Source organism: Geotrypetes seraphini, chromosome 1 (genome assembly GCF_902459505.1).
Source record: "Geotrypetes seraphini chromosome 1, aGeoSer1.1, whole genome shotgun sequence".
NCBI classification, from domain to species: Eukaryota; Metazoa; Chordata; class Amphibia; order Gymnophiona; family Dermophiidae; genus Geotrypetes; species Geotrypetes seraphini.
The window spans coordinates 352,859,564-352,883,537 of record NC_047084.1 but is presented as its reverse complement, the minus strand read 5'-3'; the positions used below and the strand labels follow the sequence as shown (position 1 = coordinate 352,883,537).

At 42.4% G+C, this 23,974-nt stretch overlaps 1 protein-coding gene across 23 annotated transcripts in view; it reads right to left on the bottom strand.

The window, feature by feature from the left end:
- CCDC158 (coiled-coil domain containing 158) overlaps positions 1–23,974 on the bottom strand; it is a 1,147,529-nt gene that overhangs the window by 461,995 nt on the left and 661,560 nt on the right. For all 23 annotated transcript variants that reach the window (XR_004536446.1, XR_004536447.1, XM_033914104.1 and 20 more), the window contains one exon: positions 12,173–12,634. Coding sequence is in view for 21 of the 23 variants with exons in the window: in XM_033914104.1 (XP_033769995.1) it covers positions 12,173–12,634 (462 nt within the window). In the remaining 2 variants the exon portion in view is untranslated. The remainder of the gene's footprint in view (positions 1–12,172; positions 12,635–23,974) is intronic.

Genomic DNA, 23,974 nt, shown 5'->3' with positions numbered 1-23,974 from the left:
ACAAAGGTATGGACAGTTTTGCAATTTCTAGAATTTATTGTGAAATTAGATTTTTATGAATCTGTGCCAAACTTATCCTTATGTTTAAGACTTTTCCTAACTATTTGTGTATCTGTTGCTTCATGTGAAAGAAACTTTTCAAAATTAAAATTAATAAAAAGTGTTCTTCGATCAACTATGAGCAATGATAGATTGACGAATCTAGCTATACTGTCCATTGAATATGAATATGCAAAGAAGATCAATTTTGATGAAATCATTGACAAATTTGCTGAAGCTAAGACTTGAAAACAGAAACTGTAATATTCATTACTGTGAAAGACCAATATGAATGTATGGGTTTTCCCTGTATTTTTCAAAAAATACATGGATTAAAAAGTATTAATCCTATTACATTTTCCCTTTTTTTGTATAAACCAAAACCAGAATCCATAGAAAATCTGACAAATGGTTCGACAATGAACTACTCCTACTGAAAAGACAATGCAGACAACTAGAAAGAAAATGGAAGAAAAACAGTCAAGATTCCACAACCATGATAAAACAACTACAAACAATACTGGTCTACTCACTGAAGAAATTCGACCACATCACAGAGGTATACCACAACTCACATTGGCTCCCAATACAAGCGAGAATACACTTCCAATTTTCCTGCCTACTATTTAAAGCAATAAACGGAGACAGCCCAGCCTATTGGAACAATCAACTAATTAAATCCACCTCAACTAGACATAGGAGAACTCACGCACCATTCACACACCCTCCAACCAAAAACTGTTCAACAACCTCCTAGCCATTCGAGCTGCAACTCTCGACCTCCAACTTTACAACCTATTGACTTCGACCGCAGACTACAAAACTTTCAAAAAATAAATAAAAACCCTTCTATTCAAAAAACACATAAAACCGAACTAACACAATCAGAACTGTCTCAAGCATCACCTGCAACTACTCCATATGTACTTCTAATGTCATGACAATTTAGACATAATTTATGTTATGTTATGTTTGGAATAATGGTTACATATATGAGGTTCAATAAAAGAAAATTTTCACTGCCTGTTTCTATTCTGACCATTTATTCCATTTCATGGTTATTGCAAAAAAAAAAAAAAAAAAATTTTTTACATGGGGGGGGGGTGTCAAAAAATGATGGGCCCCGGGTGCCACATACCCTAGGTACGCCACTGTCCCCACGTACAGCTTCAGGACACTATCTAATAACGGGACATTTTGGCGTCCCAAAGCTGTGCGTGGCGACAACGGGACAGGGGATTTAAAACGGGACATATGGTTACATTACTCTTACCTGGCACTTTTTAAATTATAGGTGACTATTTATAGAATTGTCCTCGTGAAAGCCACATCTATAATTTAGATATCTTCATTTATGTGTTCTGGTGCGCAAAAATGTATAGAATAGGATTTGGTGCTATAGAAATGATATGCAGTAGTAGTTATAGAATTTTTGTATCTTTTTTTGTTCAACAATGAATGTCATTATGAATGTACACTTTTCTTAGAGTGTATACTATGGGTCTAATTCTATAAATGGCACCCAGCGGCGCCTATTTTTTAGTTACTACTCTGTGCGGTTGTCAATCAACCACTAGGCATCTTTTATAAAATCACACCTAGTAGCACCTGGGCATGCTTAGGCATCACTACATGTGCCTGTGGTAGGCGCTGGTATATTAGGTCATGTTTTGCCTGGCCTAATTTCCAGTGCCTAACTGCAACACCTAGCGATGCCTAAGTCAACCACACCTATTTCCCCCTAACCACACCTAGATTTCAGGTAGGCATTGTTAGGCATCATAGGACACCTCGATACTGGTGTCGCTAGGCACTGCATGGATATCTATATGCAGCTTAAATTGGCAATTAAAAAACTGTTTTTAATGGTATTGTCAATTACCTCACCCTTTAACCCATTAAAAAACAATTAGGTTGCATGTAAATTTTAGTTAGGCATCACTAGGCATCTGTGATTAGGGTGCTGTTTATAGAATCAAGCCCTATGTGCAAAACTGTACATTTATTAAAAAATGTTCCCTCTTTGCATATAGGCAAAATTCAATAAATGGTGCCCAAATTTGGGTGTTCAGTCTCTTTTATTAAGATGGACTCGAGACGATCGTGTTTCAGCCCACAAAAGGCCTGCCTCAGGAGTCTTTTTATAATCAATTCATACAAAATCCACCAAAATTCAGCACATTCTATAGAAAACTACAGCTCAAGTGACTAGCGTCTGCTGCTGCCCATTAACCACGGGCAGCAGCAGACACTAGTTATTTTGTTGTTGTGTTTGCTGTTCACTGGTGTGAAGGCAGTTTCTCCTGTTTGCTTCCAAGTAGCCCAAATTTGAGTGTCATAAAATAATCAGCACAAAGAGCGCTCTCTATATAAGAGCACTTAAGAGCCTATTTCCATAACCAAAGTTGGGTGCTGGTATTTATGGCTAAACTAGAAGAAAAGATGATTTACCCTTCTTCTTTTTATTCACGTATGGTATGCCGGATATAATTTATTGATGTTGTATTTTGTCTTTGGAGAAGGACAACAAAGATGTTCTTGAGCATAGAAACCCAGAGTTGTCCCTGGAAGGTAAGATTACCAGACGGAAACTGATCTATTTTGGACATGTGATGAGGGCAAATTCACTAGAAAGAGAGGTGCTACTCAGAATGGTCAATGGTAAAAGGTAGCAGGGGAGACCAAAGGCCCATTGGCTAGATACCGTCCAGAATGACATGGGAATGAATATCAAGCAATTGTAAAAAGCTGTGGAAAACAGGGAAGCATGGTGAGTACTGGCCTACAGAGTATCCAAGGGTTGGACACAACTGAATGGAAAGTAGTAGTTGTATTTTGCTTTGGAGAGGACCAGTATCTACTTTGGAAGTGTCTGGGACATTTTTGAATAAGTGTCACCCAAAGCTTAAATTTGAGATGAAGCATAATGATCAAGAAATAACTTTTTTGGATGCGACAACTGTATTTTCCAAAGTCATAGACAGGAATTTCATGCTTCATTTTTCAGGCATGCATCCCTCTCACATAAAGAATAACATTCCCTTTGCTCAGTTCCTTTGTTATAGACCAGTGGTCTCAAACTCGTGGCCCATGGGCTGCCGCCAGGTACTATTTTTAGGCCCTCAATGCAGATTCGTCCAGGTCTCCTAAAACAGGAGTGGCAGTGCTGCCTCTTGCTGGCCATCCACTGCCGCTGCTGCTCCTGCCTTAGGGGGCCCCTCGGGTTAGTCGGGAAGTGCTGCAGTACTTAGGTGCTCTTTGTAGCATCCTCCAGCTTCCCCCCTGGAGCCCCGATCTTAGTTTCAGATAATTCCAGCATCCTGCAGAGAGGATCACCAGTGCTCTTGTGATTTTTGCAGGCTGCCATCGGCCTCGGCAGCACGTTCCCTCTGCCGCGATCCTGCCCCTGACGTCAGAGGAGGAGTAGGACTGTGGCAGAAGGAACGTGCTGCAGAGGCCAATGGCAGCCTGCTAAGATCACTACAGCACCTGCGATCCTCTCTGCAGGCTGCCATAATTAGCTGAAACTAAGGCCGGGAGGCCAGGGAGGAACATGCAGGCCTTCGGGGAGGGGGCCCTGGTATAGAAGTACATGGAGGGAGGGAGAGAAAGGGAGGAAATGGGGGGTTCAAAGAGACATGCATATGCCGGACTGGGGGAGTGAGGGAAGAAATAATGGGTCTAAAAACAGAGGGATACAGATGGTGGCTAATGGGATTTAGGGAGGGAAGGAACAGAAAGGGAGAGAAGTTGTACACAAGGGATGGTGTAGCACGGGGATAGAGATACTGGATAGGAAGGTAGTTGGAAAAGAAAGGGAGAGCTGGTGGATCCTGGGGTGGTGGGGAAGGAGGGAGAGATGCTGGATGAAAGGGTAATTGAGAAAAGGAGAAATGGTGAATCTGGGAAAGGTGAGGTACATCACTGCAGCTGCAGGGATAGAGATGAAAAAAAGGAAAGATGCCAGACCTCCTAGGAGGGAAGGGGAACACAGAGATGGAAGATGGATGGTTAGCATGGAGAAAGAAAAAAATGACAAATGGGCAGGAGACCCTGGCAAGTGAGTTATCTAATTTGAACAATGACCAGACAACAAAAGGTAGAAAAACTAAATTTATTTTCTGTTTTGTGATTACAATGTGTCAGATTTGAAATGTATATCCTGCCAGAGCTAGTATTAGACTGAGAACATGAGCTAGCATTTAACAGAGAGAGGAAAATTAATTTTTGTTTATTTTGTTTACACCACAGCACCAATGTGGGTAGGAGAGGGCAAAGGGGGTGGGGTGAGTGAAGGGCAATAAAATAAACTCACCATGATGTTTTTAAAAAACACCTAATTGGGCAGAAAAATAGATTCAATAGGCTGAATCGAATCAAATCGAAAAGTTTTTTCCTGAATTGGGCAGCACTAGTTACCGCAGTGAGGCGGGCAACGTTCCAGAACATAAGGTAACCATTGGAGGCAGTGTAGCTTGTTCGTGTATATGTAATCTCGTGAACTCTCATGAAATTCGGCACCTCTCCTGGTGGTGACTGCTTGATGTAAGATTGCGGTTGTTCCGGTGCTGGAGGAGGTGAAAGCTGAAGGCAGTTGCGGACACGACCACCGGACACAAGTTTTCCAGGCACAAGTCAGATATTGATTCTCCCTCTACAAAAAGCCTAGAGAACTACACCAAAATTTTGTCTCTTGCAGTTGATACTTTAGAATCTAAATCACAAGTTTGAATGAGGTAAAACTCTTTAAAGTTTATAAATCTTTCCTTAATTGCTTCTGATAAATTCAGCTATACAAAGCTGAAAGCAGTGCAACACGCAGAAAGTGAAAAACTATCTAAACTTCACTTTCTGCATGTTGCACTGCTTTCAGTTGTGTATAGCTGAAATTATCAGAAGCAAATAAGGAAAGATTTATAAACTATAAAGATAGTTGTCAAATAGTTGCAAAGTTGTCATTTCTTTAATAAGACATTAACTATTTTTTGTGGCCCTCCAAGTACCTACAAATCCAAAATGTGGTCCTGCAAAGGTTTTGAGTTTGAGACCGCTGTTATAGACATATTTGTAGTTCTGATAGCGAATATAGAAGTAAAGCAGTTCATCTGTATTGGAAATTTATTGAGAGAGGCTACCTGAGTAAGATAATGAAACTAGACGTGGGTTTTTTAATCCTCGGAATACTTTATAATATTATTAAGAGGATAAACAGAAAGAAGAGGTGTTACCTTTTGTTCTTGAATACACTTTGAAATCAGATGAATTGTGTAAGATAGTTAAGACACATCTTCCCATCTTCAACATATTTATAAACGACCTAGAAATTGGCACGACGAGTGAGGTGATTAAATTTGCGGATGATACAAAGTTATTCAGAGTGGTGAAGACACAAAGGATTGTGAAGACCTACAAAGAGACATAAATACACTTGAGGAATGGGCTGCGAAATGGCAAATGAGGTTCAACGTGGATAAGTGCAAGGTGATGCATGTTAGTAACAAAAATCATATGCACGAATACAGGATGTCCGGTGCTATACTCGGAGAGAGCCTCCAGGAAAGAGACTTGGGAGTACAGACAAGTCAATGAAACTGTCTGCGCAATGTGCAGCGGCGGCGAAAAGGGCAAACAGAATGCTAGGAATGATTAAGAAGGGGATCACAAACAGATCTGAAGAGGTTATCATGCTGTTATACCGGGCTATGGTATGCCCCCACCTTGAATACTGCGTTCAACACTGGACGTTGACCAGCAATGAAAGCACATCAGAAGTTTTGAAGATCCATAATTGAGATAAGTAAAACTTATTTTTGATTTTGATTAGGTTCCTGTTGTTTAGAGCGGCTTTTCTACATGTTTTAATTTTGTAACTGTCTAAGTGGAATTTATTTAGTCTTTTAATGGTGTTTGGATCCCTGCATTATAGTTTTCAGTGGGTGTACCTGCATTCTGAAGTTTTTTTTTCTCCATTATTTTAGATAGATTGTTGGCCCAGACTCGGAGTAGCTGGGATTTGTGTTGGTTTTTCTTGAATTTTGACTTTTTCAGTAGTGTGTTTTTGCTGGTATTTATACCAGCTGAAACCTTGTATAAATACTGGTGTCAAACCTTGGCATTTGGATGTAGAAATAGTGGTATTCTATAACTCCATAAGCAAATTTTTACAGCGCCTCTTTTGAGTTGCACACTATAGGATTTGTGGCATGGGGTTATAGAATAGTGCATAGGAAGATGTGCCTGCAAAATCTAATTACTGCCATAAATTGCAATAATTGATGACATTCGTTTATTGCTGGTTAATGGCTTGGTACTAATTAACTTGCATGTGCAACTTCGATCCATGTGCATGAGCAAAATCTAATTACTGCCAATAAATTGCAATAATTGATGACATTCATTTATTGCTGGTTAATGGTTTGGTGACTAATTAACTTGCATGTGCATCTTCGATCCATGTGCATATTTTGGTGCAAATTTGGATGCCAAATATAGAATCCAGGGGTTAGTGTACACTCTAAGAAAAGTGCACACTATTAACGGCAAACATTTCATCACAAACGACAGACTATCTCTATTATAAAATATTAGCACTAGTGCTATTCTGTAATGGCATGCTTAACTTACAGTATGTGCAGGGTAAATGCAAAGGGGGAGGGTGTATACATGGATGGGGCTCCCAGTTACATGCATAATGTACAGAATACTGCTGCAGTTGTGTAAGTGTTAGACAACACCAATATCAGGTTAAGCTGGTATTTTATAATATAATCTCAGCACCCAAATGTCATTATTGAATAGGCTCCCACCACACATCCTCAGGGCACTAATATTTACATGCCAGTTATGTGTAAATGTTTAGAATATACGCATATACTTGCACACTAGATATGCACCGATATGTGCCTATCTGATAATGTATAGCAGGGCTGCCCAAGTCTGGTCCTCGAGATCTACTGCCAGGCCAGGTTTTCAGGATAGCCACAGTGAATATGAATGAGAGAGATTTGCCTGAACTGCCTTTCTTGGTATGCAAATCTCTCTCATGCATCTTCATTGTGGATAGCCTGAAAACCTGGCCTGCCATTAGATCTCGAGGACCAGACTTGGGCAGCCCTGGTGTATAGTTTTCAGGTGGGTGTACACATGAGCAGAATCAAGGTAGAGCATGGGTGAAGTAGAAAATTACATGTGTGGAATTTAGCACTTACATCAGCTGTATGGCTAGCATAAGTGCTTGCCTCTAAGCACATACACATGTATCCAGTTGCATTCCTTTATAGCATGGCCTCTTAAATGGACTTTATTTGAAAGTGTCAAAGTTCCAAAGGTACACGGTCTGCGTTTTGACAAAAAGTCTTCTTCAGGGGTCCCTGGGGGTCCTATAAAAGGGACACCTGAAGAAGACTTTTTGTCGAAACGCGGACCGTGTTTGATCCTGTATCCCTAGCGGACTAGGTCCTTTAAGGCTTTTATGTGGATGATTTATTTTTATGTGGATGAAACTATTTTATGTGGATGATTTCAGTGTACCTTTGGAACTTTGACACTTTCAAATAAAGTCCATTTTCTTCTTTGTGGATATTTTGGGGTCAATTCCTTTTGTTTTTAGCATGGCCTCTTACCAGATGCCCTCTGCTCATTTACAGAATTGCCCTCTTATAGGGAGATTCTATAACAGTGTGTCATCTAAAGCGTCTATGTCAGGGGTGCCCAACACGTCGATCGCGATCGACCGGTCGCTCGGGAAGGCAATGCGAGTCGATCACGGAACCCATCCCGGGTTCCATGATAGACTCATGTTGCCATCCCGATCGACCAGCCGATCAGCCTTCCTCTCCCTGTGGTTCCCCACCGGTCATCACTTCATGCACACCCATTCTCGCTGCGTCCTTCCTTGCCCGACTGCCAGAACCCGTCTTCCTCGCGCGCCTTTGTCCCGGCGCGCTTTTGACCTGATGCCCTTGCTTTGTCCCGTAGAAAATCTTTGATAGACTGGGGGATGATGTCACTTCCTTCGGGAGAAAGCGGGAGGGAGGTCTAGGGAAGTCACGTCACTGGAGAGCTGAGCGCCGGCTGCCCCTGGCGGAATCAAGCCGCCAGACTGGAGAAAGGCGGTTCAGGAGCAGGAGGTGCTCTGCCCAAAAATGCAAGAACTGCTGCTGCTCTGGCATATTGAGCCTGAAAATGGGAAGTTGAGGAGGGGGGGGGGGGCTACGCATTTTTGTAAGTGCCGTGCTGAAAGGAGACTGGAACAGCTCTCATGGAAGGATTTATAGACTGGCTTTTTCTTTTCCTCGGCCCTGGGCGTCCGGAGATTTGGGCCTGCAGAAGCCTCGCGCTGACCAGCATTCCTCTCCCCGACGTCAATTCTGACATCGGAGAGGAATTTCTGCCTGGCTGGCCCGGAACTTCCTCTCCCACATCAGAATTGAAGGGGAGCGGAACCCTGGTCAGCGCAAGGCTTCTGCAAAGAAAGCTTGGGGCGGTGGTGGCTTGGAGGCCTGTTTCCCGGTAGCGGTGGAAAACCTAGTAGCTTGGGGGAGGGCAGGGAGAAAGAAACAAAGGGGGCAGGCAGGGAGACAGAAAAAAGGGGAGACAGGGAGACAAAGAAAGAAGGGAAACAGAAAGAAAGAGGGAACAGGGTGACAGAAAGAAAGTGGGCATGGAGAGAAAGAGAAAGAAAGAACAGGAGACAGGGAGAAAGAAAGAGAAAGTTGGGGGGAGAATGAGGTCTGGAGGAGAGAAAGCATATAGGAGGCTGAAAGAAGGGAAGAAATATTGGATGCAGGAGTGGGCTGAAGTCAGAAGATGTCAGAAGAAGAAGTGCAGCCAGAGTGAAGTGAGAAGAATTCAGAAGAAGAAAGTGCAACCAGAGACTCATGAAATCACCAGACAACAAAAGTAGGAAAAATGATTTTATTTTCAATTTAGTGATCAAAATATGTCCATTTTGAGAATTTATATCTGCTGTTTATATTTTGCACTATGGCTCCCTTTTACTAAACCTCAATAGCGGTTTTTAGCGCAGGGAGCCTATGAGCGTCGAGAGCAACGTGGGGCATTCAGCGCAGCTCCCTGCACTAAAAACTGCTATTTGGTTCAGTAAAAAGGGAGGGGGTATATTTGTCTATTTTTGTATGGCTGTTATTGAGGCGACATTGCATAGTCATTTGCCTTGACCTCTTTAAAAAAAAACCCGAAATATGAATTATAATTAACATTTTCTCTGCCTTTCAGTGTGCTTTGTGGGGGTTTTTTAAAAATTATTTTATTGTTGGTAGATCATTTTGACTTGGTCATTTTAAAAGTAGCTCGCAAGCCCAAAAAGTGTGGGCACCCCTGGTCTATGTGGTACCTCTTCTATAAAGTAAAGAAGGCTCCTTTCTTTTATAAAATTCTGGAGTAATTGTTGGTGCCTAAAAGCTGGAGATATATGTGTAACTTATAGTATTCTAAAACTTACATGGGTTTGAGTCCCACCTAAACCCAAAACAAAAAGAACTGCAGACGGGATGTAAAAAATGCAGGCTATGTTTATTATATCAATTATCAAAGTGGTTAGACATTACCACCCTTCAAATAAACCTAAGGACCCAACACGGTCCGTGTTTCGGTAAACACGACTTCTTCAGGGGTCAAGGATTATTAAGGTTTGACTTAAAACCACAAATGTAAAAATGAAAATGATGGTAAAACATAAGCCTGTGTAAACTCTAGAATGAATGCACACCGACATATCGGCAAAAAAACTTTCGCCTGCATACATATTGGGGAAAAGTGTATTCTTAATCACTGGCTGCAAGAGATCCCCCTTCATAGTGATATTGGAGGAATAAACTTCATGAATTGATGATGTGGGAAGCACAAAGTGTAAGTTGAACACCTGGATGGAGAAACCACTTCTGATGGTTTGGGATTGTTATTTACAAACTCTGTCACCAATAGAGTGTAGTATAGTGCTAAATGAATCTTGGCCTAAGATCTGACTTACAATTTATAACCCACTAGTCTTTAAGCCCATTACATTAACGGGTGCTAGAATAGATGTGTCTGTCTGTTTGTGTTTCTTTATCTCTCTCTCCTTGGCTGCTGTCTGTGTCCTTCTGTCTCCCCCCCCCCCCCCCCCCGAGCAAAGCTGTCTGCCCCCAGCACACACCTCCCCCCCAAATCAGCCCCCTTTCCCTCTCCCTAACTGTCTCTCCATGGCCCTCTTCTGCCTTCCCCCAGAGCAAAGCTGTTTGCCCCAAGCACACCCCTCCCCTCAAAGCAGCCCCCTTTCCCTCTCCCTGTCTCTCCATGGCCCCTTCTGTCTTCCCCCCAGAGCAAAGCTGTTTGCCCCAAGCACACCCCTCCCCCCAAAGAAGCCCCCTTTCCCTCTCCCTATCTCTCCATGGCCCCTTTTGTCTTCCCCCCGAGCAAAGCTGTCTGTCCCCAGCACACCTCCCCCCAAAGCAGCCCCCTTTCCCTCTCCCTGTCTCTCCATGGCCCCTTCTGTCTCCCCCCAGCACACCCCTCCCCCCAAAGCAGCCCCCTTTCCCTCTCCCTGTCTCTCCATGGCCCCTTCTGTCTTCCCCCCAGAGCAAAGCTGTTTGCCCCAAGCACACCCCTCCCCCCAAAGAAGCCCCCTTTCCCTCTCCCTGTCTCTCCATGGCCCCTTTTGTCTTCCCCCCGAGCAAAGCTGTCTGTCCCCAGCACACCCTCCCCCCAAAGCAGCCCCCTTTCCCTTTCCCCCTGGCCCCCTGTATTGATCTCCTTCTTTCCCTCCCTCCATCCCGGCGTCTTCTGGCCTGCTCCTCTTCAAAGCAGCCTGCGATCGTGGTGGCCGGCTTTAGCGAACCTCGCAGGCCGCTCTCCAACTCGGTAGCATGCTCCCTCTGACGCGATCCCATGCGTCAGAGGGAACGTGCTACTGAGGTTGGAGAGCAGCCTGCGAGATTCTTTAAAGCCAGCCACGATCGCAGGCTGCTCTGAAGAGGAGGATCAGCGGTAGCAGCGGTAGCGGTGAGCGAGGGCGGAAAGTGTGTTCCCTGCCGAGGACGTGGGCAGGGAGAGAGCTTGCCTGCACTTCCTCGCAGCAGCAGTTGGTGAGTGAGGGCAGGAGGAGGGGAGTGGCCAGAATGTTCCCTGCCGCCGGGTTCTAAAATGGAACACGACCACGAATCACACACCACAGCGGCAGGGATCACACTGTTTTAACAGCGCATGCGCCAGTAAGCTTTTATTATATAGGATACGTAGGGTATAGGGATTCTCTGCTGGGAAGAATGGGTGGAGAGGGTTTGAAGGAGAGGGTGGGAGGGTTATCATTAGTATGAGTTTATCTACTGTGGATGGTTTGAGGTCATAAGAGCCCAGACCATAGGCCATCCTATACTTGTAATCTATTATGGATGGGTGAGGGTGGGAAGGAGAGTGCAAGATAATTATGAAAAATGCAGGATCACAGATGTGACCTTTTCTTTGACAGACTTCATTCTGATTTGATGGAATGTAATAATGGGTGTTCTTGTTTTGTATGGTTGATTTTATTCCTGAATAAAAAATTGTTAAACTAAAACACATGCTAAGTAAGATATTGTGTGTATCTACAGAATAGCACAAGCATATTTTCATCATAAATATTTAGAATACCAGCATATGTGCACATGCATATATGCACATATGTTGGTATTCTAAATATGTATGCAAATGTTAACATCTACTTTAAAGAATTAACTCCTTAACTATTTTGAGGGCAATTTTCAAACAATTTGTCCAGGTAAGAGTTATCTGGATAAGTAGAGGCAGTACTTGGAGCATGCCAAGAAATAGTTTTTGTTTCGCCAAATAACCCTAATATTCAGCATTATCCAATTAAATCTAAGTTGGACTGCACTAGTAGCACACCTAAAATTATCCAGATAAATTTATCCAGATAACTTTAGCAGGATACATTTAACAATGGGACTTAGCTGGTAAAGTCTGTTACAATTATTTGGATAACATTATTCAAATAACTTTAACCAGTCACCAGCACCTAATTATGATAAATCCCTTTGAAATTTGTACTCAGAGCTGTGTGATAATTAAAAACAAATACAATGAAGCATACTAGTGAACTAGAGAAAGAATCATGTATAAAAATCATACCAACCTTAAGTTCTTGTAGCTCTTTTTCTTTGCGGCTAAAGTCTTTCAGAAGATTTGATTTTTCCAGCTCCATAGCATTAGCTCTTTGACTATGCTGTGCCATTATTTGTGCCATGTTTTCAACTTGGCTTTGGAGATTACTGATTTCTTTGTTCTTTTCAGCTAAATGTCGTTTCAAGATTTCAGCTTCTAGAGATGCTTTTCGTAACTGTGACAGTTCTTTTTCTAACTGCTCAAAGTCTTGAGATTTTCGGTTCATTTGGGAATGCAAGACTGAGAGTTCTGAAGAGGAAGACTCTATGGTTTTCTTTTTCTCTTGTAGAGTTTTCTCAGTTGTTTCTAGAACAGACTGTTTGGTAGAAAGCTCATTAGCTGTTCTGCGGAGCATCTCTTCAGTTACATTTAGCTTAGAAGTCAAAAATTTTACTTTCTCTAGGATCTCATTCTTTTCACAAATTGCACACGCCTACAAGACAAGAGAAAAAGAAAATGTTCATAACATATGTTAATATTGAATACTTTGGATCTGATATTGAAAAAAAGATGAGCTCCTAAACATAGGCTTTTAAATTTGTATAAGTTTGATATAAGTTTAGATTTCTTACATAATATTTTAACATTATAGAATACTAATTTTCTAATGAAATGTTGAATTTAATGATAATATGTGAGTTAATCAAGTGTGTATCTTTAAGTTTTATATGAGTTTATTTGATACACTTGTTGTAACATATGAAAATGAATAAAGAATTACAAACAATAAATTTGTACCTAATTTCTGCAAAACTTTAGAGCCTAAATTTAGAAGCTCAAAAATTTAGAAGCTAAATTTAGAAGCCTAAATTTAGAAGCTCAAAAATTAGGCTTATAAATTTCAAACAAAACATAAAGGGAAAAAATAATACCTTGGACTAATGTGAGGTGCTGAGTGAGGCAGGACATGTGTCTGCTGAGCTCCTGGGCCCCAACCCTCATCAGATCCCATCTAAGCATTAAAGCAACAATCCTGTGACTTTAACATCAGTGTTGTGTCCTGAGCTCCCCATCAGATATGAGTGGAAAGATAAAGGAAAAAGACAAGGCCCAAAAGCCAGATCAAAAAATGGTGGCCACCGCGGACAATTCTGCTCTGCCACTTGCCCCGAACACATTACTTCATTTACCACTTCTGTGGTGCAGGCATTAAATTCCCGTTTTGCCTAACTTTCTGTACAATTGTTGAACCTCGAGCAGCTAATGGCTGAAACAACACAGCGAATAGATGAACTGGAGGCTCGAGTGGCAGCGGTTAAGGATGCTCGATGTCAACAGAATTAACTATCTTGTGGGAGCAACTTCACCTACATGCTGACAAATTCAAACACCTCAAAAACCATTCCCGTAGGGACAACCTGCGCTTTATTGGCCTGCCTGAATCTATTTCCAAAGTGCAGTTATTATCAATCTTGGAACAGTGGTTGCGGGTAGAGATGCCTTTACCAGTGGGTATTGGACCAGTGAGTTTTGAACAACACATCGCTTGGGCAGAAGATTGGAAGAACAGCAACGCCCGCAAGCAATTATTGCAAAAATTCACAACTATGCTCATAAAGCTGCATTACTAAAGCTATACAAGGCCAAGAAAGATTCACTCTACTTTGAGGGCACCCTGGTGCGCATTTTCCAAGACTACTCGGCGGCCTTGCTGGAGAAGCGGCGATGGTTTACAATAATCTGTGCAGAACTTTTCAATCATAAGCAGTGTTTTATGTTGCTCTATCCAGCTATTCTCAAGGTTTTTACCTTGACTGGATGACGGCTTATAGACTCTCTAGAGGAAGCAAAATCCAATCTTGCCGCTTTGTCAGGGGCGTTAAAATGGATGTTTTCTTCCAGCGTGTCTACTGCCCGCACAAATTCTGTGCTTATTGTACGCGCAGTTGAGACATTTCTGACTGGCTATTTAGTTCCTTGGATATTTCAGACCTGATCATGCAAGTTGAGTGCGTAGAACTCTGACTGGAGCAACACTAGACCGCCAATTTTTGGTGCAGCAAATTTGCGGCTTTCTCATCACCTCTGCCTTCCCTGCAGCTCATGGAAACTTTGCTGTTGGTTCTTTGAACTGAGTGGCAGGGGTGCTTGTGGCTTCTGAGATTCTGGCAGCGACCTCTAAGGTTACAGCCTCTGCCAAGTCAAGCCTCCCCTTCATTTGGGGAGCCAATTTAACTGTGCTCTACTTGCCATGGGGAGCGGGTAATTGTGAGTCCCTCTGTCTTGGACAAAATATCTGACTCTTTCTTGCTGCTAGTCACTTAAAAATGTACTTGTTTGTCTTTGTTCTGAATTAAGGGGGAGGCTCAGTATTTATGAGTGCAGGGTTTTTTTTTGTATCTTGTATAAATTTTGGGGGGTACGATGTTGGGGAGTCTCTACATCTGAACATGAAAATTGGTGGGATAACTTGTGGGACTAGGACCCTTAGGTTCAGGGTTGACATCTTTCTTTTGTGTAGTCTAACTCTTGTTTGGAGCGCATATACAATTGCAATCAACTCATTTTTTGATGGGTTAATTATGGGGGGAGGGGGAGGGTGGGGGATTGGGGTTGGAGAATGTACATCATTTTTCATTCTGTATATTTGTTTGCTTTATATTGCTCATATTTTCTGTACACTGGGTTTCTCTCTGGCTAATAGGCCATTTATTCTATTTATTCTGTTCTCAAGGTCATTGTCCTGGGTGTAGACTGGGTACCTGGGATACTTTGTTATTGGTGTTCTGGCATTACATCACCAATAAAGCGAACTAAGATTATAACTTAACTGATCAGGAACATCTTAAACTTGGGATCTCGTGGGTAGGGCAAGTCTTCTACTCTTCTAACTTCCAGAAAAAAGGGTGGGTGGCAGTATTGGTACAAAAAGGCTTTATAGGCCAAGTTACCCAAATTCAAAAAGACATGTATGGTAAATATCTCTTATTGGGTGTAGAGGTATCAGGACTGACATTTTACTTATTGGCGATATATGCTCCTAATATTTATGAACATGTCTTATTTCATAAATTGATTCAACTCTCAACCCAACCCACGCAACACCTGGTAGTATTGGCTGGTGACTTTAACCAAGTACTAGATCTTATGTTAGATAGAACCTCACCGCACATGGAAATATGAGTCCTCGCAAGGTACTCCCTTTTCTGTGTGATGCTTTGGAGCTGAGGACTCCTGGCGTCTACTAGATCCATCTGTCAAGGATTACACTTGCATGTAAAGGGCCCATGTTACAAAGACCTTCAAACTGCAGTAAAATCTTTGTGGAACTCTATGGCTCCTGGATCCGATGGGTTTACATCTGAGTTGTATAAATTACTATTTCCCTAGGTATGCACTTCACTTCTCTCTTACCTTGATCAATTACTCCATTGTATAAGGGGGATTCTCCCAACATTACAATCCTAAGCCTCATTACCCAGAGTCCTATTGGCCAATATCTCTTCTAAATGGAGACTTGAAACTTCTCTTTCTTGCAAAATTGCTGACAGACTCTCGGATATACTTCCTGATTTAATCTGTCCCGAGCAAGTGGGTTTTGTTAATCTGTCCCGAGCAAGTGGGTAGACATTGACTACCAATCTGTAGTCAATGTCTGTAAGGTTTTGTTGTCTGTAGCTCACTGCAAATCCTAATCTATACCAGCAGCTCTGGCTAGTCTGGATGCCAAAAAGGCATTTGACAAAGTCCACTGTAAATAATTGTTCGCTGTCCTTCAATATCTAGGTATTTCGGATTGGTTTTATAAGGCCCTCCAGACCCTGTACCATGATCCCGTAGCTTCTGTATTGGTGAATGGCTGGGTAACTCAGGCCTTTCCTATCTTATGAGGCACACGTCAGGGTTGCCCGCTCTCGCCCTTACTTTTCTTGATCTACTTGGAGCCTTTGCTCCATGCTATTTTGAAAGATGGGGACATTCGCGGTGTGGAATATCTGGATTTTCAGAAGGCGTTCAACAAGGTTCCACATGAACGACTACTTCGTAAAATTGCGAGCCATGGAATTGAGGGTGAAATACTCACATGGATTAAAAACTGGCTGGAGCATAGGAAACAGAGAGTGGGGGTAAATGGACAATACTCGGACTGGAAGAGTGTTACCAGTGGGGTGCCGCAGGGCTCGGTGCTTGGACCCGTGCTCTTCAACATCTTTATAAATGATCTGGACATTGGTACGCCAAGTGAGGTGATTAAATTTGCGGACGATACAAAGTTATTCAGAGTAGTAAAGACACAGGGGGATTGCGAAGATCTGCAATGTGACATAATCATGCTCGAGGAATGGGCATCAACATGGCAGATGAGGTTCAATGTGGATAAGTGTAAAGTGATGCATGTAGGTAACAAAAATCTCATGCACAAATACAGGCTGTCCGGGGCAGTACTTGGAGAGACCTCCCAGGAAAGAGACTTGGGAGTTCTGATCGACAAGTTGATGAAGCTGACCACGCAATGAGCGGTGGCGGCAAAAAGGGTGAACAGAATGCTAGGAATGATTAAGAAGGGGATCATGAACAGATCAGAGAAGGTTATCATGCCGCTGTGCTGGGACATGGTGCGCCCTCACCTGGAGTACTGCATCCAGCACTGGTCGCCATACATGAAGGACACAGTACTACTCAAAAGGGTCCAGAGAAGAGCAACTAAAATAGTTAAGGGGCAGGAGGAGTTGCCGTACATTGAGAGATTGGAGAAACTGTGCCTCTTCACCCTTGAAAAGGCGAGACTGAGACAGGACATGATCGAAATATTCAAAATACTGAAGGGAATAGGCTTAGCAGATAAAGACAGATTGTTCACCCTCTCCAAGGTACGAAGAACGAGAAGGCACTCTCTAAAGTTGAAAGGGGATAGGTTCCGTATAAACGTAAGGAACCTGGACTTCTTCATCCAGAGAGTGGTAGAAAATTGGTACGCTCTTCCAGAGTCTGTTTTAGGGGAAAACACCATCCAGGGATTCAAGACAAAGTTGGACAAGTTCCTGCTAAACTGGAACATACACAGGTGAGGCTGGAATCATTTAGAGCACTGGTCTTTGACCTGGGGGCCGCCGCGTGAGCGGACTGCTGGACACGAAGGACCACTGGTTTGACCCAGCAGCGGCAATTCTTATGTTCTTATGGGGGTGGGGGGGACAACAGGTAAAGGTCCTGGCATTTGCTGATGATATACTGTTAGTCTTATCTAATATACAACCTACTTTGAAAGCTTTATTGGGGCTGGTGGATGAGTTTGGCTTTTATTCAGGGTTTAAGTTTCACACCAAATTTGTTGTCTTCCCACTGGACCCTGATATTCCTGCTGCTTGGCAGGGACCCTTTTCCTTAACATGGGCAGAGGGAGCAATAAAGTACTTGGGAGTCATAGTGCCCAGTGATCTATCTCAAACTTTAAATCTAATCTTAAGACATTTTTGTTTAAAGATGCTTTCATTACATAACTCCTTCAATCTCAATTTTATGCCAAGACATATTGTCCCCTCCTACTGTGACACCCCCCCCCCCTTGTTTTTGAAACTAATGTAACTAGTATATCCTCCCTACCTCTTGTACCAAGCCTCTGTCCATCGTCTGTATCTGTCTGGCCCTCTGATAATTTTGTTTTAATCTCTCATTGTTTTGCTTTTAAATTTGTTATGTACACTGCTTAGACTGGTAGAAAGGTGGTACAGTATATCAAAATAAAAATAAACTTGAAACTTGAACTCTATACTCTGAATATCACCACTCGTTTACGTTTCATGGAACAGAAGCTAACGATCTGGAGGGCTTATCCTCTTTCCTTATCAGGCAAGAGTGCCCTATTGGCTATATCTCTTTCAAATGCTGCCCTTAACACTCACCCCGAACTCACACTAGCATAATTCAGGCCATAAACAAATATTTATGGAATGGAAAAAGACCAAGGCTGGCATATAGAGTTGTTGCTACTCCGAGGGACAAAGAAGGGCTGGGTCTCATCAATATCCAGTTTTTCAGTGACATGCCCACTTCACCATATTAATGACTGGTTTAGAGATCTTTCTACTTTTTCTTTCACTTCGGCAGATACAGCTTTATTATATCCTTTTCACTTCAGTGTCCTGTTTCATGTGCCTCGGAAACACTTTTGTTCTCTTTTCCAAGCCTATCCAATCTATTCTGCCATGCGTATGGCTTGGAGATGGCTACGTTCACTCTTAAAAGCTCGATCTGACTATTCAGCTTTATTGCCTATAGAAGGTAATAATAATAACAATTTATATACTGCAAAACCGTAAAGTTAAAAAGAATACAATAAAGTAAAAGGAACTAATATATTAAGACCAATAACTAATACCCTAAAAAATTTGAGTAATGCATAATAAAATTCTTGCAACTCAGCTACCTAAATATTTTGAAAACAAATATGTTTTTAGATGTTTGCTAAATTCCCCGTAAATATCAGTAAGCAGAAGCAGTTGTTCTAAATTCTTGACCCATGTTGCTGCCTGATATGAGAAAAGATATTGATGATGTTTTTTAAGTTTACATCCACTAACAGGTGGAAAACCAAAATGAAAATGTGAGCTTCTCGTGTTTATTAGTTGCAAAAAAGAAGAGCTCAGTTATATATTTAGGAGCTAAACCGAACAGAACCTTAAAACAAAAACAGCCAAACTTAAACTTCACACGCGTCTCCATTGGTAGCCAGTGCAGCACTCGATAAGAAGATGTTACATGATTGTATTTCTTCAACCCGAAAATCAACCTGACTGCTGCATTTTGCACCATTCGCAATCGCTGGCAATCCAGACTTTGAACTGGGACGGACCTCTAGAGTATTCCATCATTGACGGAACCGGGGTATCTGTTATCTCCATCATGTTCTCACAGATTAAGGGGTACTACAATCCTTTTTGTCTTTGCAAACAGAGTTCTTGTTACCCACTCAGGATTCTTATGCCTGATGGCAATTGCCTTCTGACACTTTGACATTAGATTTTTACGAACAATTAAGGAAACCCTTTTCTTGGATGCACAAAATGCTATTCCTTTAAGGTTTCACCATAAAAGTCTGTTGGAATTGCTGCCAGATTATGACTACTCATGCCTAAGTACACAATGGTCTGCAGACTTGGGTGTGACTCTCTTGGTCGACAAACTCAATTGATACCTTCGAATGATGTCTCAACTACACCTCTTGGTACCCCTTTGGGAAATCGCTTATAAGCTGGCTATACAACATTACATCTCATCTAGTCGTGCCCAATGCATGACCCTTTGTACAGACTCCAAGTATCTGAAATGTGGTAACTCCAATGCTACCCTGGGTCATATGTTTTACCTTTGCCCAATTGTCCAATGTTTTTGGAAAAAGATTTGCAACATATTTGCAACTGTTTTTTACACCTAAGCAGCAACAGGACCAGCCACCACTACCGAGAGCCCTTTGCCCTGATCCAGCCAGACAAGTAAGCTCTTCCCCCAGCATTCCGTTGGAAAAATCAATATGCTTGCTTTTAAATATCATCAGAAGTAAGAGATCAACTGCTTTTACACCTAAGCAGCACCAAGACCAGCCGCCACTATCGAGAGCTTTTGTCCCAATCCAGCCAGACGTGTATGCTCTTCACCATACAATTTGTTGGAGAGATCAATCTGCCTGCTTTTAAATATCAGCAGCATTGGGAAAACAACTGCTTTTACACCTAAGCAGCAGCGGGTCCATCCGCAATCACCAAGAACCCACAGACCCGAACCTGCCAGGAATGTGAGATCCACCCCCCCTACAATCCGATAAGAAGATCAACTGTTTTTACACCTAAGCATCAATAGGACCAGCCGCCACTACCGGGAACCCTTTGCCACGATCCAACCAGACATATAAGATCTTCCCCCAGCATTCCATTGGATAGATCAATCTACCTGCTATTAAATATCAGCAGCAGTGGGAGAACAACTGCTTTTACACCTAAGCAGCATTGGGACCAACCGCAACTACCAAGAGCCCATAGACCAGATCATGACAGGAGTGTGAGCTCCACACCTCCTGCAGTCCGCTAGGAAGATCAACTGCTTTAACACCTAAGTAGCAGCAAGACCAGCTGCCTATAATAGGAGCCCTTGCCCCGATCCAACCAGGCATGTGAGCTCCTCCCCCTATATCCCGTTTAAGAGATCAATCTACCTGCTTTAAATATCAGCAGCATTAGAAAAACAACTGCTTTTACATACAAGCAGCAGCGAGACCTACCTTAACCACCAAGAGCCCACAGACCCGATCCTGCCAGGAGCGTGAACTCCTCCCCCTGCAGTCCATTGGAGAGATCAATCTGCCTGCTTTTAAATATCAGCAGCAGTGGAGATCAACTGCTTTTACACCTAAGCAGCAACGAGACCAGCCACAACCACCGAGAGCACACAGACCCGATCCTACCAAGAGTGTGAACTCTTCCCCCCCTGCAATCCGCTAAGAAGATCGACTGTCGGCTCCGGGCGGCTTTCCCGCAGAGGAGAGAATCCTGCATTCACCGTGGGCCTCATCTGGGGCAGCCTCCTTGGAGCGGCTGGGGCACGGGCAGTGTGTCTGGGAGGGAATGCATGGATGGGAGAACATCGCAGGGGAGGAGACATAGGCATCCTGGGACTGTTGGCCAAGTCTCTTCCCTGAAGAAGCCCTTTCTAGAAACGTCAATCGCTCCTCCTAAACTTACTTGCTCCACTTCATCACTGACGCTAACCCATTCTGCTTCTATTCCTTTCTCTCCTCTCTTCTACCTTCCAAAGTATTTAGATCAATGCTGTCTTGTTAAAATGTTTATTTTATTTTTATTTTTCCTCTAACTCTACTTTTCACTTCTCTATTACCCTCCAGGTACTTTAGTTAGATTGTGAGCCTTCGGGACAGTAAGGGAATTTTTCAAGTACCTTTCTTATTTCTAATCTTAATGTATATTTTCTGTAAACCGCTTAGAACCTAACGGATGTAGCGGTATATAAGAAATAAATTACATTACATTACATATTTCTATCCTGTGGCAGGCGCGTTGTATCTTAACCCCTCTGATAATATTTTACCAATGTACAACAATCGCACTTGTACCCAAGGGCATGCAAGCATTTCTCAAAGCATCTTTTCTCCTGGGCGTTAAAGCTATACTACTGCAATGGCTAATCCTAGAGACTCCTACTTTGGCACAATGGAGGGCGATTCTTATACAACATTTACAGATGGAACAGAGGAGAATGCCAACAGACAATCCTGGTGGCAGAAGGTTAGTGTCTATCTGGGAGCCTTTTTGGAACTCGCTGACAGCGACTGACCAAAAGAGATTACTAAACTTTGTAACATTAACCTACAGTCTAGTATTTCTATCAAAGCAAGCAAGAATACTCATGGCCTCTAGAGAAAGGTAGGGGATGGAAAGGGTGGTGAGAGAAAATATAAACTGGTTTGTCTTGTTGTATTTAATGTATTTTCCTGTTACTGTACTTTGACATTGTTGACACATGTATGCGTTTCTTTATAATGTCTCAATAAAATATGTTTTAAAAAATATAAAAATACCTTTTTTTTGGAATAACTTAATGTAGTTTATGATTAACTGTAGAAGGTAACCCCTTCTTCCTCAGAGAAAGCTAATCATAAAATACATTAAGTTAGTCCAATAGAAAATGTATTAAATGTGTTTTTGTTAACACAGCCACCACACCATTTCACTCAAATATAGGTCTGACATTCATTTGCCTATAATAATGAGCTTAATTTATGAGCCTGGTGTTGAAAATCAGTTATAAACTCCTAACCTTTTTCACACATCCTAACTTCACTCCTATTGCAACCCACTTTTTGTGCTCCTAAATTTAGGTGTGAAGTGAAATTTTGAGTATAAATCCAGGCATTCAGCCTTAGCAAATTTTCAGAGACTAATATAGCAGCACAACTCTTAAAGTTAAGAACATAAATCCTTTCATTATCAGGCCTTATAAAGAGATTAGGTTCTTACTTAATATCTTTATCTAGTAGAAAGGTGCTAATATCTTTTCTAGTAGAAAGGTGTGTCATTCAGGATGAGCGGGTTATATTCCTGTGCTCATGAGCCATGCAGAAGGAATCCACTCCGGATTTTTTCTGAATTTCTCCTACTTCATAGAGATCTCCCTTCAAAGCAGGCAAGTGCCTTTTTTAGAAACAGAAGTGAAGTAGGGGTATAGGAAAACTTCCCAAAGAACAAGTCTGTTCTGCTATGAAATTATAAGAAATATGTTAAATGTTGAACCACCATAACAGCTAAATAATCATGCCAAACAGAAACATTAATGGAACTCAAATAATACCCCAAAGTGACCTAGGAATAGACTACTCTTCATACTCTTAAGGTCTGATTGGCATACAACACATGCAACTGTCAGGTTTGGACTTGAACATTCTGAGTAAGACAGTAGGCAGGCGCAGAAAAAATGGCAGAAATAATGACAGGAAAGGGCCCCAGAATGACACAGCTATCTACTAGAAAGCACAGTTACTTACCATAACAGATGTTATCCAGGGACAGCAGGCAGTTATTCTCACATATGGGTGATGTCACCAATGGAGCCCGGATGCGGACAGCCTCGCAAGCAGACTTGCTTGTAGAAACTAGAAGTTTCGAGTCAGCCACACCGCACATGCGTGAGTGCCTTCCCGCCCAGCGCAGGGCGCATCTCTTCAGTTCAGATAGCTAGCAGAGAAGCCAACCAGGGGAGGTGGATGGGTTGTGAGAATAGTTGCCTGCTGTCCCTGGATAACACCTGTTATGGTAAGTAACTGTGCTTTGTCCCAGGACAAGCAGGCAGCCTATTCTCACATATGGGTGACCTCCAAGCTAACCAGAATGGGATAGTGGGAGTGCTGGCAACTTAGGAAAATATATTTTGTAATACTCTCTGGCCAAAATGGCCATCCCGTCTGGAGAAAATATCCAGATAATAATGAGAGGTGAAAGTATGAACCGAGGACCAGGTGGCAATTTTGCAAATTTCCTCAATAGGAGTGGAACTGAGGAAAGGTACTGAAGCCGCCAAGGCTCTGACTTTGTGGACTGTGACTCGGCTCTGTAGATGCAGTCCAGCCTGGGCATAGCAGAAAAAGATACAAGCAGCCATCCAGTTGGAGATGGCACAATTAGAGATTGGAAGTCCTAACTTGTTTGGATCAAAGGAGACAAAAAGTTGAGGAGCAGATCTGTGTGGTTTGGTGTGTTCCAGATAGAAGGCCAAAGCACGTTTACAGTCCAGAGTATGAAGAGTTGATTCTCCAGGGTGAGAATGAGACTTTGGAAAGAACACTGGAAGAACAATGGATTGGTTGAGATGAAATTCTGAAATCACTTTAGGTAGGAATTTAGGATGAGTACGAAGGACCACCTTGTCATGGTGGAAGACAGTGAAAGGTGGGTCAGCTACCAAAGCTTGCAGCAGATAAGGAGGAATGTTGAGGCTCCTTATCATGAGAAAAACACCACGTAGAAAATCTAGTCCATTTTTGGTGATAGCATTGCCTAGTGGCAGGCTTCTTAGAAGCCTCTAAAATGTCTCTTACAGGTTGAGAAAACTGAAGAGGAGTTATGTTGAGAGGTACTAAGCTGTCAAGTGTAGAGACTGTGGGTTGGAATGAAGCAGAGATCCCTGACTCTGTGCAAGCAGAGATGGAAAAACTGGTAGAAGATATGGCTCCCTGCTGCTGAGTTGAAGTAGAAGGGAGTACCAAGATTGTCTTGGCCACTGAGGAGCAATCAGGATCATGGTGGCATGAGTGTTCTTCAACTTGATA